The sequence below is a fragment of the Pistacia vera genome, unplaced genomic scaffold, assembly GCF_008641045.1.
Source record: "Pistacia vera cultivar Batoury unplaced genomic scaffold, PisVer_v2 Contig142, whole genome shotgun sequence".
Lineage (NCBI taxonomy): Eukaryota > Viridiplantae > Streptophyta > Magnoliopsida > Sapindales > Anacardiaceae > Pistacia > Pistacia vera.
In genome coordinates this window covers 404,980-424,284 of record NW_022195489.1, presented here as the reverse complement: position 1 = coordinate 424,284, position 19,305 = coordinate 404,980, and the positions used below count along the sequence as shown (strand labels likewise).

General features: G+C 35.9%; 2 protein-coding genes and 1 pseudogene across 2 annotated transcripts; all 3 read right to left on the bottom strand.

The window, feature by feature from the left end:
• Nucleotides 1-4,280: 4,280 nt before the first annotated feature.
• On the bottom strand, nt 4,281-8,409 carry LOC116123428 (receptor-like kinase TMK4). Its single transcript, XM_031409202.1, has 2 exons — nt 6,049-8,409; nt 4,281-5,093 (listed from the first exon to the last, which is right to left on the bottom strand). The coding sequence occupies exons 1-2, from the start codon at nt 8,330-8,332 to the stop codon at nt 4,579-4,581; spliced, it is 2,799 nt and encodes a 932-aa protein (XP_031265062.1). The 5' UTR covers nt 8,333-8,409; the 3' UTR covers nt 4,281-4,578.
• Nucleotides 8,410-10,746: 2,337 nt separating this feature from the next.
• LOC116123431 lies at nt 10,747-17,096 on the bottom strand (annotated as a pseudogene).
• On the bottom strand, nt 11,269-12,854 carry LOC116123430 (crocetin glucosyltransferase, chloroplastic-like). Its single transcript, XM_031409203.1, has one exon. It carries the CDS (start codon nt 12,820-12,822, stop codon nt 11,431-11,433), a length of 1,392 nt encoding a protein of 463 aa, XP_031265063.1. The 5' UTR covers nt 12,823-12,854; the 3' UTR covers nt 11,269-11,430.
• Nucleotides 17,097-19,305: the final 2,209 nt, after the last annotated feature.

Here is a 19,305-nt window from a genome sequence, read left to right as displayed (position 1 = left end):
TTTACCCCAATGAAATTTTAAGACATTTTCTTCACAATTTTCAAGATAACTTAACAATTCAATTAAGGGTATTAGGGCATAAATAAAGCTTCGTACATGATGTGGGCGGACATGTGGTGAATAGGGGGAAAAAAAAAAACACCAAGAACCAAACCGTACCAGAAAATCAATCGATAAGAATGAAATCAATTTTTTTAAACTGGTTGATTTTAGTTCGAAGAATTGGTTGAACTGGTTTTCTAGTTCGGTTTTTGGTTCAATAATTTGAGAAACCGGTTTTTCAAAATTCCTAAATCTTAGACCAAAACCGCTAAACCCATTTCTTCTTTCTTCTTCTTCTATGTTCCTCTTTATTCCGTTTTCTCTCTTTTTTTCTTCTTCTTCCTCCTCCTTTCTCATGCCCCTCTCTTTCTCCTTATTCTTTCTTTTTTTCTTCTTCTTCTCTTTCTCTTCCTTTCTTTTCTTTCCACTTTGTTCAGCCTCTCTTCTTAACCATCGACGAGGAGACCCAAATGCAGTTCGCAGCTTCCTTGTTGGAGTACTTGCTTCTCTGTATTAGTGAAACTATTGTCATCCACCCACATCTCAATGTCCAGGAACTCATAGCTTTGTGATGTAACTGGCCATGTGTTTAAAGGTGAATCCACCCACATCTTGAAAATGCTTTGTAAACGAAATAGATGTATTTGTGGCACTTTCTGCTTTGATGTTTTGGAAGGTTTCGACTAAGTTCTTGAAAATTGTTCTTGTTAATATCCAAATAAATTTAAAGTTTGCTTGCGTTCGTCGACCTCTTTTTTTTTTCATCTTCTCTACTTTCCTTGATTTTGCTCTTCTAAGGCTTATTTCTGGATGTCAACGTTTAAATCTAACTTTCTTAATATTAAAAAAATGATGTAAATTGTTTTTACTTGATGTTACTGAGCCTGAATTAGCTATGAGCATCTTGTGCATAAAGTAAAAAATATAGGAGTGTTTAAGGGAATTATTGATTTGATGTTAATAAATATGAAGAAGGGAAAATTTAGAAATTAATTAAAAAAAAAAATGTTTCAAAACCGGTTATCCGGGTTTTCAAAACAATAACGGTTCCTTTAAAACGTTCAAGCAGTTTTGGTTTGGATTTCTGCTTGAACTGATTTTCATTGGTTCAAAAAATGCCCAAACGGTTTGGTTAACCGGTTTTCCCACCCTAATGGTGAATCGACCAAGGGTTCATCACTCCTAGGTACAGAGAAATTATCTCAATAGCTATTTGGTAAATGACAACGACCGTAAATCTTGGCCACAGTGGAATTGATAATCTCAAATCCAATTTTATTTAGTCGTTGGTCTGGTATCCGAATGCGAATATATAAAGTAATATATTTGAAGTTGACATTATTTTGTACTCAAATCTGATAAGATAAAGAATGATGAAGGGATTAGATTGTAAGTAACTATGCCCTGTCAGGATCAGTTCTTCATGATCTCTATATGTTAGGTAACCATGATGTCTTGCTAGAGGTAATCTTAATTTATGTAGTAGACAATTATTGATGATAATGTGATACTCTTATGCGAACATTATAGAGAGCTAGAGTACATACTTAGAAGACAATTTGAGGTTTATCATGAATAAAGACAATTTCTCTTTTAGGAGAAAATGGTATTTGGTAATTTGTTATGCAATTAAATGTGTGAGTTGTTGTCTAATTCTAATTTTATATTGGAATTGTAATATATATGATATTTAATAAAATAATATATATAAATAAAAATAAAATATAAATATAAATAATTAAGTTTACTAATTAATTAAATAATTACCATATTGGCATCCCACTTAGGAATAGGGTTATTTTATTCCAAAGTGGAATAGGATTATTCATGCTAATAACATGAATTAAATTAGGTTTTAAACCTAATTTTAATTGTGCCACCCCTTGCTAATTGAAGTAGAAAATTCTCTCAATTCAATTTCAATTGTTTAACCTCAAATAATCTTTTTATTTCTAGCAAAGTTAAATCGGTTGTGTGTGTTATTGTCTTTGTGTGGTGTGATGAGTGTTGAAATGCATATATATTTAGTGATTTGGGGATGAGATTTTAGGGAATTTATGGTTTAATGCATTATTTATGATGATGCACCAATCAAACCATAGGAAGGTAAAACCGTAATTCTAACATGCAAAATTAGGCTATATATTAGGTTATTAAAGGTTTGTACAATGATGGATTTTACAAAGGTGTTTGTGAGAGAGTTGAGTAGTGGAAATAAATGCCAATAATATCCTTGGATTCACACAAAAGAGAATGTTTGTTGTAATAAGAATCTCACGACGTGTGCAATGAACCCTAAAAATCACCAAAACCCTTTATTGTGCTACGACATGCTTGTTGCATGGCCTTGTGACTTGTCAATGGCTATTTAACTTTTTACAAGTATAAATGCAGCTTTGCATGCAGTGATCACTCATTGGGCTAACCCTCCTTTGGCTAACTTACCTTGTTAGCTTGGTTGTACAGAATGGCGCCCACGAGCTCATTTTCAAAGGTCGAATCATCATACCTTAGGCTTGCCATGGGCCTCATTTAGGCAGTCCCAATCCATTATTTGAGCATATTGGGCCTACATGTGTATCGTAGTCCCTACCACATAACATATACAAACTATGGATAAATATGATATAATACACATACATTATTTTATACAACATTTTCCATACAACATCATGTAAAAAGAAATGATAGCAATTTAAAATTAAAATTAGACTTTCATTCCAATAACTTTTGCCCCCTAATGTTGTATGAGAATGTGATGTGTGTGTATTTCATAAATATTATGTTCAAAAGCTCAAGCTTTATAGTTAAGTTTATGTGTGTGAGTCATAAAAATATATCTACATCAACTTTTTTCAAATACATTGAACAAAAGTCAGGTAAGTGTGCTATGGTCATAATTGGTGGTGGCCAGGTTGTCAAATCTAAGAGGAAGCGGGATGTTCAAATCAACTTACGCGTACTTCAACTAATCTTCAGGACTTATTGAAAACATTATAAACTCAATGTTTTAAGATAAGTCACAAATATGTGGTCGATAACCCTAAGTAGTTTGAACCCAAGAGAACAAATCTTTTATCATTAGGTCAACCTCTTGGGGTTTAAGTATAATAACCTCTTAATGTTAGATTAAAATGTAAATGTGTGAAATATAAATTTGCTCAATATAGTAGTAGTTGGGTGATTAGTAATTATTGTAGGCACATGGGTGGCGGATGGCTTCCCCTTAGTTGTTAAGATTTGTTGGTAAGGTTGGCACTCCCATAATTCATCATTGGACCAAATCATGTATTTTCACTAAAGCCATAAACGTTTTGTTTTATTTTTATGTTTAATTCATTTTCATTAGTTATGTTTTTTTAATTTTTGTGGTTTTTATATTTGACTTGAGGAATTACTATCCATAATACAGATAAGGGAGTATTAATTGTACCCATCGACTTTTAATAATTCTTTTGTCGTTTCAATTATATTTTTATTTAATTAAACATCAACTTATGGATTTTTATTGAAATTGTGAAAATATATAGAGTCGAACATTTTAAATATTCAAGTTTGGGTACCAATAGTTATTTTAAAAATTGTTTCTCATTACATAAAAAATAAATTGTAATAATATAGTTTAGTTTAACTAACATAAGAATATATTTGATATATAATTTAAATATTGACATAGTTGACTTTATTTCATGCTGCTGCCTGCAATATATGGCATTATATGTGAACTAATTAGATGTAGTCACAGACAGAGGACCAGCAATGATTTTTTGATTTTTCTTCAACCACCACGATGTGCATTCTGAGTGTGACAGCTAAAAATCTATCAATGACTACTTATCATTGCTTGCGTATCTAAGACATCCATATTTAATGAAATTATATTTTGAGTAAACAAACCATTTTTCAGTTGAGTCCTCATAATTTCCCTATTTCTTATGTAATTTAAAGAAGAGAGAATATTATTAATTAATGGAAGATGAGATGTGGGATATGTTCTTCCAATCTAATAAAGAACTCAACAGCCAGACCCAGACCTACAACATGTGATGTGATGTGATGCAGTAGCATACTGTCTAAGTCTCTCCTCCCACGTGAGGATCACCTAATTCCTACTAAATCTTAAATTTATATTTATTTCAACACATCATCTCATGCCATAGCTTATAATATCAAAAATATCTTTGTTTTGATTGCAAGATATAGAATCCCAAGTTCCACTAATAGAGACCTAACACTAATTTAACCCAAAATAATATATAAATAAATAAATAATGTATGCAAAGCAATAATTACACATTACAATGAAACTGGTAATTGAAACACTAACATAAAAAGTTCCAATCCCTCTTTCCCCCTTTTGCTAGCTTCAGAGAATAAACAGAAACAAGAGCTCCACTACCAAGATCAAAGATGAGCAAACAGATATTAAAAAAATAATGAAAGAAAGAATTTGTAAATGTAATGGAAACCATCCCTTACTTCCGACCTGTCGTTTTCTTCTCTCATATTCAAGATCATTTAGACTTTCTTTTTTCCTCATCTGCAATCGGTCGAACTAAATGTGTCTGCAAATCCTGAAGGTTTAGAAGGGATGCTTGATTGTGACTGGGAGAAGGACATACCACCATACATAGTCGAAGTACCTTCATCTGCTTGCCATCTTTGTAGTGCTTGTGGGAGACTCATGTGGAGGTCAATGCCCAAGCTTTCATCATCTTCATGGCTGGTAGGTTTCCACTGCTCTACAAGAGGACCCAAGACATTGACTGCATGGCCCATATCTGGTCTTTGGTGTGGTTCGCGAGCAGTGCAGTGTCCTGCCAGCTCTGCCACCCTGTAGATACTCTCCATTGTCTCCTCATCAGGGTTTAGGGTTTCATCAATGGCCTTGAGAATGTTTTCTTTATTGATTAAAACCCGACGGAACCATGTCACCAAATGAGCCCTATTATCCGGCATAGTATCATCTAATGCTTTCCTACCAGTGATAATCTCCATCAAAACCACTCCAAATGCATAAACATCGATTTTTGTTGTCACTCTTCCAGTTGCTGCCAAATCCCAACAATGATATAAGATGGAGTATATATTCATATTCAAACAAGTATATTTATCCAAGAGGACTTAGAGCAAAAAGAAAACCTACTAAAGGAGAGGAAATACAAGGGAAAGCATTCTCAAACAGATACATAATACAGTTGAGGATATGATATATAAATCAAAACATGATCTTATTCTAGATACAATAACATCCTAACAGAAGTATGAACTGATTATGTCTTAATTTTAAACGTTTTCTTCAAACAAGTTCAATTACAAAAGCTAATTCAGTAAGAAAGATGATCTGATCAAAAACGGATATTATAAAACCATAGGCATTATCATCACATAATTCAAATGAAGAGAAGACATTGACTGCATTATGATCATAGACATATCAAAGTTATTTCGACAATCTTGTGCAGATTTCCACAATTCCTGAAAAAAAGAAAATTGAAAATCTAAAACACAATTTCACCTAGAGAATTTTTCTGAAACAAAAAACGTAAAGTAAACATATATAACATGCAAATCATTTTGATCATTCTAATCATAACTCATGAACTGGCAAAAAAATTTAGCTGAAGTCGATTTTGAGAAAAACGATAAACTCAATTCAACTAAGCTCAGGTCCAAACTAGTCTAAGTGGAACACTACATGAATCCTCTTCCTCCAATCTGCCCTACTAGGGAAATGACATGAAACATCAAATGATCATATTTAACTCACTGCCATGCTAATAAATAGTAAGAGAGAACAAGTTCTCAGCATTTGAGGTGGCATGATAGAATAACTTCATATAGTTTCAATATTTACATCTAATAGTAACTGCAAATACATATGAATATTAGAAAATTAAAACATCATCTAAGTTAATTTGAGCAACACCCTCATGAAACGTGATGTTCCTAAAGCAAATGTAATATTACTGTGAAATAAAATTATATAAGCCAGATCAAACATACCAGCATACTCAGGTGCAAGGTAACCAAATGTCCCAGCCAATCGAGTCTCCACTGAATACTTTCCGTCAGGTGCATTTTTGACCAAACCAAAATCTGCAACCTTCGCTCTCATGTCGTCTCCAATTAGTATATTTGACGGTTTCAAATCTCTATGGATGAAGCTTTGTTGTGCCAAACTGTGTAGATATTCCACTCCTCGTGCAACATCCAATGCAATAGTTACTCGCTGCTTCCACGTTAGAGGAGAATAACAATTATCACGCCACTCAAATAAGCGCTGTGCCAGAGTGCCCTGAGGCATATACTCGTACACCATCAGCCTCTCATGACCATTTATACAGTATCCTAAGAGTGCAACCAAATGTCTATGCCTAACCTTAGTAAGCACTGCAATTTCAGCCTGAAACTCATTCATTCCTTTGGTACCCATTGCATTAGACTCCATCCTCTTCACAGCAATCTTAGTTCCATCATGCAATTCACCTTTATACACAACACCGAATCCACCCTTACCCAAAATATTAGCTTCACTGAAATTATCAGTCACCTGTCGGAGAACCTCTATGGAAATTATCACATTTCCACCCTCAAACAGCCGACGATCACTATGATCCCCACTGCTTTGGCTATGTAGTTCACTAGGAACCCCATTATAGCCACTCAGACCATTCAAACCAATTACTCCGTTCTTACCAACTCCATTTCCAGATTCCGGACTCTGTATCCTACCAAACTTCTTATGCTTTCTCTTAACAATAAATTTATAAACAACAAATAACACCACCACGACAAAAATCACAACAACGATAACAATTGCAACAATTATACCAACAGACAGTGTCTTCCCCTTGTCTGATGCAGTCGAAGTTCCATTCGTTGATGCACCTGATCCAGACCCAGGAGGGCTCCCAGGAGTTGTATCCACATTCGTTCCAAGGAAAGGATTTCCGGGTGATGTTGTAGGCTTCAAACTGTTCCCAAAAGAGGGGACTTTCCCAGAAAGATTATTGCCTGAAACATCCAGATTCTGAAGAGAAGCTAATTTGGTCAAGCTATCAGGAATAGAACCAGTCAAATTATTGTTCTGCAAATTTAAATTCTTCAAAGCTGTAAGGTTCCCATATGATGGCGAAATAGTCCCTTCAAAATGCTTATTGGCAAGAGTTATGGTGATGACCCTTCCTTGTGAATCACAAGTAACAAAAGGCCAACCGTCACAAGCATTGTTTCCCGGCCAAGAATCAGCTAAAACCGATGGATAGTACATAGCTCCAGCAATCTGAAGCAAAGTAGCGACCTGTGCATCACAGGGGCTTCCAGCTTCTGAACTATTTTTACAAAAATTGTTATGATCAAGAAAAATCTTCTTAACCGAGCTGGGAAAAGCCGGATAAGGCCCTTGCAACTTGTTGTTTGTCAAAGAAATGTTAATCAAAGCAGGAAGTGAAACAATAGATGCAGGAAGAACACCAGTTAATTGATTATCACGCAAAGACAAATCAAACAAATCAACACAATTTGACAAATCTGGAACCGGACCCGTGAACTGATTCTGGTGAAGCCAAACTTGCTTCAACCGAGTCATCCCAGATAGCACATCAAGCCTACCGGACAAACCCACCTTCTGATCGTTCATCCAAAGATTCTGAATCTCAGATTTGGCGAAAGACGCCGGCAAAGAACCAGTAAAGTTGTTATACGAAAGCCTCAGATTCTGCAAGTTGGGAAACGAATCAAACACATCTGGAATAGGCCCATTGATGTTACAATCATCCAAGTACAAAGTGGTAAGACTTAAAGATTTGGTTAATTCATTAGGAAAAGACCAAGAAGCCAGCTCAAAATTATCACTAAGACTCAAAGTTTGCAAACTGGTTAACCCATCAAAGCAACCAGAAGTAACACTGGTGAAATTGTTGCGGTCTAGGAAGATTTCTTGCAAAGATGCGAGCTTGGCGAAAGAAGGAATGGCTCCAGAAATGCCATTGTATTGTAAAGAAAGGGAATTGAGCTGGGACAAAGAGGAGATTTCTGAAGGCAAAGTGCCGGTGAGTTGGCTTCGGGCGAGGCTAATGGAAGTGACACGGTTTGAGTTGTCGCAGCTGATGCCAGTCCAGTCGCAGTAGCCGGAGGAGGAGGTGGTGGACCAGTCGGAGGGGGTGTTCTGGAGGGACTTGGCGAGAGCGAGCATGGCGGCAGAGTCATCGGAGTAGACCGCCGTGGAGAGGTGGAGTAAGAGGAGGAGGATGGAGGGGAGAGGTGGTAGGGGCTTTTTGGGTATCATGAGTTGAAAGTTTTGGGGGATAGAGAGAAGATTGTGGGGCGGATTGTATGGTGTTTTGTTTATTGAGGGGTTGATATTTGTTTAGACAGCGCGACAAAAGTAAGTTTGCGCTAACCTAATTGTGCTAGTATTACAACCAGTTTTCAAAAAAAAAAAAATTTCTTTCTAAAACAATAAAAATAAAAATCTAAAAACTTTATATTTAACGCTGATTTTTTAAGTATATTTATTGGTTTCTAAAAAATCAGAGAGACATTTGTTATTTAATCAAATATCAAGGTAGACAAAACCTCTATTTATGATTGAAATTCTTCACATATTATTCATAATTTTAATATAAAATGAATAGATTAAATAATTTCTTTAAAATAAAATATATTATATAAAATAGTATAACAAGTAATTGATGATTAAAAAGAAAAGTGAAAAATGAATTTTTATCCTTATTATTTGAATTTTTTTTTTTTTTCTGAAAATGCATATATTCCTTTGTCGTTTTACTTGCAGTTGAATTGGTAAGAAAGAGTCATGGTCGAACTTCAGGTTAGTTGTTGGGTAATTGGTTGCATAAATTGTCGAAACGGCGGTGGCGTGCGGCCCCACATTTGACAGCTGGTGGTGCGTATCAGAAACCGCGTGGATTGTGGATGGCTGGATGCCCCTCTACTTATATCATACCTTTCACCTTTATTTTAATTATAAGAGAATATTTGTTTCCTTTTTTTCTCTTGAGGAACTTTCCACTTTCCACTGTCATTTTCAGTTGAGTTGGCCACTTTTTATTTATTAATATCAAATCAATTCAAGGATGTTAATGCTGCTTCTATTTTTTTGCCCAAATCTTCAATAAATTATAAAAACGTGGACAATCGACATGTAATATGTTAGCTGTCCATTATGGTTACTCATTTTTTTAAATCTTTTGTTTATCTCTCAGCCTAAATGTCATATTTTCAGAAAAAATTATTATGATTTATTCAAATCCTTCATTCTCTTGAGGTTAAAAATGGATTCATTTAGTTTTTTTTCAATAAAATATTATTTTAAGAAAATTACATTAAATTTTATCATATATTTTCCTTTTTTTTCCAAAAAAATGCCAAAAAAAAAAAAAACTTTAAAAAACATATATATTACTAATTTATATAAAAAATTAATGGACTATTATGCCCTTTCTTTTAACGAATTTTTGATCATTCTATTCCTCTTCACAACGAAATTTACTAACATACGAATTTTTTATCATTCAACTCCTCTTCACAACGAAATTTACTAATATAAATTTCTAACGAATAGGTGATGTGCGGCTGGGTTGAGGAGTGAACAGCGGTGACTAGTAGGGTTAATCCGACCAAAACAAACACAAGAACACTCCAAATAATCAATCAAACAACACCCAAACTTCAATACAAACTCCAGACTACTCCATCAACATCAAAAAACAAGCCACAGCAAGAAAATCCGAAAATACAGAACAACAATCACCCGAAAATACAGAATAACAATCACGGTGCTGTAGGTGGTAATCGGTGAGCAGGGGTGGACAGTGTGTGGGTGGGTTTTGAAGAGCAAGTGGGGTGTGGTGTACGGTGAGAAGTGAAGTGGGTGGGTTGGTGCTGCCATGCGGGAGATGCTAGGAGGGAAGGTGGTGGGGAAGTGGAGCGATAAAATTGGAGGTGGGCAGAGCAGCGAAGGGGAGGTAGTGGGAGGCGTAGTAAAGAGAGGAGAAGTGAGGGAGGACTGGTCGTTTTGGCTTTGGCTCGGATCTGAGAAAGAAAACAAAAAAAAAAAAAAAAAAAGAGAGAATGAGAGAAGAAGGATGAAAAAAAAAAAAAAACAAGTGGCAATCATTCAGCCCTACAATTACCTACACTTTGAATTTAAAAATTTTGATTTTTTTATACAAAATATTAATGGATTATTATGCCCTTTTTTTTAACGAATTTTTGATCATTCTATTCCCCTTCACAACAAACTTTACAGTGAAATTTACTAACATGCGAATTTTTTTATCATTCAACTCATTTTCACAACGAAATTTATTAAAATAAATTTATTGTGTGTAATAAAATTATATTTTGAAACATTGTAAGAGAGAAAGTGTTATTACGCCATTATTTAAGTAAAAAAAAGCCGTTTACTTATATTTATATATATTGTAGCAACTAGCATCCCATTGACACATCGTTGATCGATCAATCAATGTTGTAGCATGGTCAATGACGATAGTTGAAAATGCAGAGGCATTGAACATTGCATTTGAAGTTTTGAACAACAATAACTGAAAAATAACCACCAAACTTTCTTGGTAAAGACAAACCATGCTTTATTATATATTATTGATGTCCATTGAAGGGTGATTTTGTAATTTTAATTTCTCAGCTTATCATAAGCCATAAAGCTTATTCTATTAATTATTTTAATGGTTCAAATTAGGATTTGACGGAGCTTTTTATTGGATCAGAAAGACCAGTAGTTACAACTTACACATCAAGTCTAGTAAACACACTATATGATTAACTAGGAAACTATCAAAGCGAAAAGGAGAAGAAGAAACATTAATCTGAAGGCTGAAGCGAGCAAATCNTATTTTGAAATATTATGAGAGAAAAAGTGTCATGACACCATTATTTAGGTAGAAAAAAGTTCGTTTACTCATTTATGTATGTTGTAGCAACTAGCATCCCATTGACACAGTGTTGGTCGATCAATCAATGTTGTAGCATGGTCAATGACGATAGTTGAAAATGCATAGGCATTGAACATTGCATATGAACAACAATAAGTGAAAAATAACCACCAAACTTTCTTGGTAAAGACAAACCATGTTTTATTATATATTATTGATGTCCATTGAAGGGTGATTTTGTAATTTTAATTTCTCAGCTTATAATAAGCCATAATGCTTATTCTATTAATTATTTTAATGGTTCAAATTAGGATTTGACAGAGCTTTTTATTGAATCAGAAAGACCAGTAGTTACAACTTACACATCAAGTCTAGTAAACACACTTTATGATTAACTAGGAAACTATCAAAGCGATAAGGAGAAGAAGAAACATTAATCTGAAGGCTGAAGCGAGCAAATCCTTAATCTCTAGCAACCTTTTGCAATTTGATCCACAAAATCCTTAAGATTCTTGTTTGAAGACCCACCTTCCTTGGCAGCTTCTTTTGCCAACTCCTTCCATTTCCTCGCATTCCTTCTCATTTCTTCACCTCCCAATACTATTTCCAAGCACCTCTTTATCTCATACCCTTCAACTATTCCTTCTTCATTATGATTCACTCTCACTCCTGTCTTCCACACGTCTTCAATCAGCTTTGCATTTGTAGTTTGATCTGTCCACTGTGGAAAAGCCACCGTTGGTACCCCAGAACATAAGCTTTCAAAGGTTGAATTCCACCCGCAATGTGTCACAAAACATCCCACTGAAGCATGAGACAAAACCTCTACTTGTGAACACCATGGCACTATCTTCCCTTGCTTTTCCAACTCTTCTCTACAACTCAACTTATCTTCTTCTTTATCTTCCTCTCCACCTTCTTTTGCTCTTATAACCCACAAGAATGGACGACCCGTGTCCAGCAAACCCCGTGCAAGCTCTTCCATTTGTGGCTTTGACAACACAGAAATACTTCCAAAAGAAACGTAGATAACTGATGATTTAGGCTTTGCGTTGAGCCATTCCATGTATTCCTTATTATAACCACCCTTAAACAGATCGCCTCCGAAAAAAGTATCTGATGGATCTTTCCCATCTAAAAAAGCAGATGGAATCAACGGTCCAATTCCAACCATATTATACTCATCGATTGCTTTGAAGACCTCGGACTCTAACGCTTCGTACGTGTTAACAAGTAGTGTTGGGTTGGTTTCTTCATCAAGGATATCGAACTGTTCTTTAAATGATGGGAGCGCAAAAGCATATTGATTTGAAGGGATAAAAAATGAAGGAAGGTCTCGTGTAGTGAGGTCTGGCAATCCCGGCAGAGATACTGAAAATGATTGGTCTTCAATGTTATTCCTTATAATATCACCATAACCCTTGAAGTAAAAATAATAAATAGCGAACATGGTGGCTGTTTGGTTCCAAAAAAGAGTAGTTGGGATGTCATGAGCTCTACCCACATTTGCTACCCAAGGGATGAGTATAGAATAAACTATGCATGTAAAACCATTACCTTGTTTGGTGTTGGAGGCAATGAAGTCACTTAGACTGAGGGAGCCGACACGCTTAAGCTCATCCATGTAGTGATGGACGTCATCTCTTGATTTATATCCATCCTCATACCCATCAGAAAAGGCAGCAAATGACAACCCTGGAGCATGAGTTGTGGAATTGTTTTTCATGCGGCGGATGGCAAAGTGGCTGGTGGCAACGGTCACACGCACACCAGTGCTTAGAAGTCGCTTGGCTAATTGAAGACAAGGGTTTATGTGGCCTTGTGCGGGAAATGTTACTAGGAGGATGTGTGGTTGCACCATGTTGGTAATTTTGAGTATAATGCAGAAGATGAGGATGGCAATGGCTTTATATAATATAAAGGTAGCCTCAAGCTTCAGAATTGTTACGTTTGTGGTGACGATAAAAGGAGAGGGATTCTGATTTTTGTGATGACGTTATTTCTTCAGAGGTTTGATTGCCCAGTACGTACCAAATTTGAATTTTGTAACAATCAAGCATGCCATATTATATGGATCGGAATAGTATTCTTCTTACCATTTGACTGGTTGGTTGGTGATGTTCATACTCCTAAACAGTTACTATTAATTAGAGTCCAAAAAGCAAGCCAAATTCTGGATTTGCATGGTTTAACTTTAGACATATAACAACAACACAGGTACTCTTAGTTGACTTGACTTGGCCTTGTTAAAGATCATCTTTCTGGATTTTTCCTCTCTCGAGAAATATTTTCTTTGACATGGAAAATCACAACACTCAATCTCTATGGATCTTACAAGGAATAATATCAATTATTCAAAAAACATTTATCACTCACTGTGTATAGCTATGAATCTTGTATATATACATATCTTGGGGTGACGCCATGAATAGATTAAATAATTTCTTTAAAATAAAATATATTATATAAAATAGTATAACAAGTAATTGATGATTAAAAAGAAAAGTGAAAAATGAATTTTTATCCTTATTATTTGAATTTTTTTTTTTTTTTTTTCTGAAAATGCATATATTCCTTTGTCGTTTTACTTGCAGTTGAATTGGTAAGAAAGAGTCATGGTCGAACTTCAGGTTAGTTGTTGGGTAATTGGTTGCATAAATTGTCGAAACGGCGGTGGCGTGCGGCCCCACATTTGACAGCTGGTGGTGCGTATCAGAAACCGCGTGGATTGTGGATGGCTGGATGCCCCTCTACTTATATCATACCTTTCACCTTTATTTTAATTATAAGAGAATATTTGTTTCCTTTTTTTCTCTTGAGGAACTTTCCACTTTCCATTTTACACTGTCATTTTCAGTTGAGTTGGCCACTTTTTATTTATTAATATCAAATCAATTCAAGAATGTTAACGCTTCTTCTATTTTTAGCCCAAATCTTCACTAAATTATAAAAATGTGGACAATCCAAATGTAATATGTTAGGTGTTCATTCATATTACTTATTTTTTAAAATATTTTATTTATCTTCTGGTTTAAATGTCATATTTTCAAAAGAATTATTATAATACATTCAAATCCTTCTTCTCTTGAGGTTAAAAATGGATTAATTTAGTTATTTTCAATAAAATATTATTTTAAGGAAAATTACATTAAATTTTATCATATATTTTCCTTTTTTTTTCCAAAAAATTGCAAAAAAAAACTTTAAAAAACATATATATTACTAATTTATATAAAAAATTAATGGACCATTATGCCCTTTCTTTTAACGAATTTTTTATCATTCTATTCCTCTTCACAACGAAATTTACTAACATACGAATTTTTTATCATTCAACTCCTCTTCACAACGAAATTTGCTAATATAAATTTCTGACGAATAGGTGATGTGCAGGCTGGGTTGAGGAGTGAACAGCGGTGACTAGTAGGGTTAATCCGACCAAAACAAACACAAGAACACCCCAAATAAACAATCAAACAACACCCAAACTTCAGTACAAACTCCAGACAACTCCATCAACATCAAAAAACAAGCCACAACAAGAAAATCCGAAAATACAGAACAACAATCACCCGAAAATACAGAATAACAATCACGGTGCTGTAAGTGGTAATCGGCAAGCAGGGGTGGACGGTGTGTGGGTGGGTTTTGAAGAGCAAGTGAGGGGTGCGGTGTGCGGTGAGAAGTGAAGTGGGTGGGTTGGTGCTGCCATGCGGGAGATGCTAGGAGGGAAGGTGGTGGGGAAGTGGAGCGATAAAATTGGAGGTGGGCAGAGCAGCGAAGGGTAGGTAGTGGGAGGCGTAGTAAAGAAAGGAGAAGTGAGGGAGGACTGGCCGTTTTGGCTTTGGTTCGGATCTGAGAAAGAAAACATTAAGGAAAGAAAAAAAAAAAAGTACGAAATGCGAAAAGGGAAAACAAAAAATTAAGAAAGAAAGAGAAGAGAATAGGAGAAGAAGGATGAGAAAAAAACACGTGGTAATCATTCAACCCTACAATTACCTATACTTTGAATTTAAAAATTTTGATTTTTTTATACAAAATATTAATGGACTATTATGCCCTTTTTTTTAACGAATTTTTTATCATTCTATTCCTCTTCACAACAAACTTTACAATGAAATTTATTAACATGCCAATTTTTTTTATCATCCAACTCATTTTCACAACGAAATTTACTTATCATTCAACTCATTTTTACAACGAAATTTACTAAAATAAATTTGTTGTGTATAGTAAAATTGTATTTTGAAATATTATGAGAGAAAAAGTGTCATGACACCATTATTTAGGTAGAAAAAAGTTCGTTTACTCATTTATGTATGTTGTAGCAACTAGCATCCCATTGACACAGTGTTGGTCGATCAATCAATGTTGTAGCATGGTCAATGACGATAGTTGAAAATGCATAGGCATTGAACATTGCATATGAACAACAATAAGTGAAAAATAACCACCAAACTTTCTTGGTAAAGACAAACCATGTTTTATTATATATTATTGATGTCCATTGAAGGGTGATTTTGTAATTTTAATTTCTCAGCTTATAATAAGCCATAATGCTTATTCTATTAATTATTTTAATGGTTCAAATTAGGATTGGCCAGAGCTTTTTATTGATCAGAAAGACCAGTAGTTACAACTTACACATCAAGTCTAGTAAACACACTTATGATTAACTAGGAAACTATCAAAGCGAAAGGAGAAGAAGAAACATTAATCTGAAGCTGAAGCGAGCAATCCTTAATCTCTAGCAACCTTTTGCAATTTGATCCACAAAATCCTTAAGATTCTTGTTTGAAGACCCACCTTCCTTGGCAGCTTTCTTGCCAACTCCTTCCATTTCCTCGCATTCCTTCTCATTTCTTCACCTCCCAATACTATTTCAAGCACCTCTTTATCTCAACCCTTCAACTATTCCTTCTTCATTATGATTCACTCTCACTCCTGTCTTCCACACGTCTTCAATCAGCTTTGCATTTGTAGTTTGATCTGTCCACTGTGGAAAAGCCACCGTTGGTACCCCAGAACATAAGCTTTCAAAGGTTGAATTCCACCCGCAATGTGTCACAAAACATCCCACTGAAGCATGAGACAAAACCTCTACTTGTGAACACCATGGCACTATCTTCCCTTGCTTTTCCAACTCTTCTCTACAACTCAACTTATCTTCTCTTTATCTTCCTCTCCACCTTCTTTTGCTCTTATAACCCACAAGAATGGACGACCCGTGTCCAGCAAACCCCGTGCAGCTCTCCATTTGTGGCTTTGACAACACAGAAATACCCAAAAGAAACGTAGATAACTGATGATTTAGGCTTTGCGTTGAGCCATTCCATGTATTCCTTATTATAACAACCCTAAACAGATCGCCTCCGAAAAAAGTATCGATGGATCTTTCCCATCTAAAAAAGCAGATGGAATCAACGGTCCAATTCCAACCATATTATACTCATCGATTGCTTTGAAGACCTCGGACTCTAACGCTCGTACGTGTTAACAAGTAGTGTTGGGTTGGTTTCTTCATCAAGGATATCGAACTGTTCTTTAAATGATGGGAGCGCAAAAGCATATTGATTTGAAGGGATAAAAAATGAAGGAAGGTCTCGTGTAGTGAGGTCTGGCAATCCCGGCAGAGATACGAAAATGATTGGTCTTCAATGTTATTCCTTATAATATCACCATAACCCTTGAAGTAAAAATAATAAATACGCGAACATGGTGGCTGTTTGGTTCCAAAAAAGAGTAGTTGGGATGTCATGAGCTCTACCCACATTTGCTACCCAAGGGATGAGTATAGAATAAACTATGCATGTAAACCATTACCTTGTTTGGTGTTGGAGGCAATGAAGTCACTTAGACTGAGGGAGCCGACACGCTTAAGCTCATCCATGTAGTGATGGACGTCATCTCTTGATTTATATCCATCCTCATACCCATCAGAAAAGGCAGCAAATGACAACCCTGGAGCATGAGTGTGGAATTGTTTTTCATGCGGCGGATGGCAAAGTGGCTGGTGGCAACGGTCACACGCACACCAGTGCTTAGAAGTCGCTTGGCTAATTGAAGACAAGGGTTTATGTGGCCTTGTGCGGGAAATGTTACTAGGAGGATGTGTGGTTGCACCATGTTGGTAATTTTGAGTATAATGCAGAAGATGAGGATGGCAATGGCTTTATATATAAAGGTAGCCTCAAGCTTCAGAATTGTTACGTTTGTGGTGACGATAAAAGGAGAGGGATTCTGATTTATGTGATGACGTTATTTCTTCAGAGGTTTGATTGCCCAGTACGTACCAAATTTGAATTTTGTAACAATCAAGCATGCCTATTATATGGATCGGAATAGGATATTCTTACCATTTGACTGGTTGGTTGGTGATGTTCATACTCCTAAACAGTAAATATTATTGAGAGTCCACATAAAAGCAAGCCAAATCTGGATTTGCGTCATGGTTTAACTTTAGACATAAACAACAACACAGTACTCTTAGTTGACTTGACTTGGCCTTGTTAAAGATCATCTTTCTGGATTTTTCCTCTCTCGAGAAATATTTTCTTTGACATGGAAAAAACAACACTCAATCTCTATGGATCTACAAGGAATAATATTAATTATTCAAAAAACATTTATCACTCACTGTGTATAGCTATGAATCTTGTATATATACATATCTTGGGGTGACGCCCTGTGGCAATTTGGATGTCATGCATAAGATGAATGGCTTTGGTGACGCCCATGCCGCCTCTTAGCTTGTCTACATATTAATTATTTTTAAGCATATAATATATCAATACAGTATCTTTTTTGTAACCTTCCTAATTAAACCATGTAAAGGCCAGACCCCAAAGCCACAATTCTCATATGACAGCACAAAAAAAACGAGAGCAGGGCATCACAACATAGTCAGGGAGGGTAGCATCAGTAACCAAATCCCTTGAGGCAGACAAAATGGATCCAACCATGTACAAGAGGGCTGACAAACATAGAAGCACACAACCACCACTTCCCCTCCCCCCAATCAAAACCGAAAGCCAAACCCATAACATAGAGAAAAAAATAAAACCATTTCATCACCGAGTACACAAAAAAAAAAAAAAAAAATTAATAATATAATATAATAATTATATTATTATTAATATAGTAATATTAAAAAAAATTCAGTAAAAAGCTTTTCTTAGAATTCTTTATTCCTTTCAAACAAAATATAATTATTTATTGTTGTGTGTGATTTTTCCATCAAGATTGGATTCGAGGTTGTAGTTCGATCCAGAATCAGTTTGACTCAATCGATTGTCCGACCCAGCATAAGCTCATCAAGTGTGAGATCGACTCAGCACAAGTTAGTCGGCGACCAATCCTTATAGTTGTTCAACCAACTCACTGATAATTTAGATCCCGAATGTCTCAGAAAGGATCAGATTGACAGCAATCTGGCGCAATCTTAGCGCTCAATCGCGGAGACATCGGAGTTACACTTTCATCTAATTGTAATCCCTTTATTTTCGCTCTTTTTTTTTGTACAAAATCCGTATATAAACCCCCTTCCAACGAGGAGAAAGGGGTTAGCAAATTGTTTTAGGATTATTATTGTAAGCTCTCACAGCAAATACAAAAACAGTGGACGCAGGCTCAAGAGTTTAACTCGCCGAACTACTTTAAATTTTTTTTGTGTCATTTACTTAATTGTTCTTGATTCATTACATTGTTGGTTACCCGTAATCATGCACACATCCGTTCTGATTCTGTCAAGGTCAATCGGATCGCTCTAGTTGGTGCAAAATCTTGTATCAACATTTTGATGCTAGAAGAAGGGCCTTTGCCAAAATCTCAAAATTTTCGATAAACAATCCTAGTGACCCAATCACTCAAGGCCCACAATGGTTCGTACAAAATAAAAAACCACCAACAGAAACCATGACAACACGGAAACCACCTGCCAGGAGGTGCATCAAGATGTCATCGGGCATCAACTACCAGTGCCGCCAAGGCAACAGGCCACAAACCAGTAGGGGGTAGGGACGTCGAATCCCAAAAATGGTCAACTGGTGGAGTTGATCAAAACAATGGTTGCATAGGCGGTGCAACAAAACGTTGATGAATTGAGAAACCATCAACCAGCTCTCCAAGAGCTGGACCGGTCGCGCTTCACCGATGTTACCCTAATAGGTCGGAATTCAACCGACGACTAATTGGCTCATTGGCACCGAGGAACGGTTGACGATCTCGGCATCACCGGGCACGTTCTACTCATGAACGAGAATCCCGCGGGCAAACTAACACCGGGAGATGACCAGGCAAAGAGCCCATGAGGGAAAATGAAGGCAATGTTCGCCAAAGGGATACT

What these genes read in the sequence shown, in the direction of transcription:
- LOC116123430 (XM_031409203.1), bottom strand. Translation starts at nt 12,822, where the DNA reads ATGGTGCAACCACACATCCTCCTAGTAACATTTCCCGCACAAGGCCAC.
- LOC116123428 (XM_031409202.1), bottom strand. Translation starts at nt 8,332, where the DNA reads ATGATACCCAAAAAGCCCCTACCACCTCTCCCCTCCATCCTCCTCCTC. An exon ending in CCTTGCACCTGAGTATGCTG is followed by an intron (nt 5,094 to 6,048) that starts GTATGTTTGATC and finishes GGGATTTGGCAG; the next exon opens with CAACTGGAAGAGTGACAACA.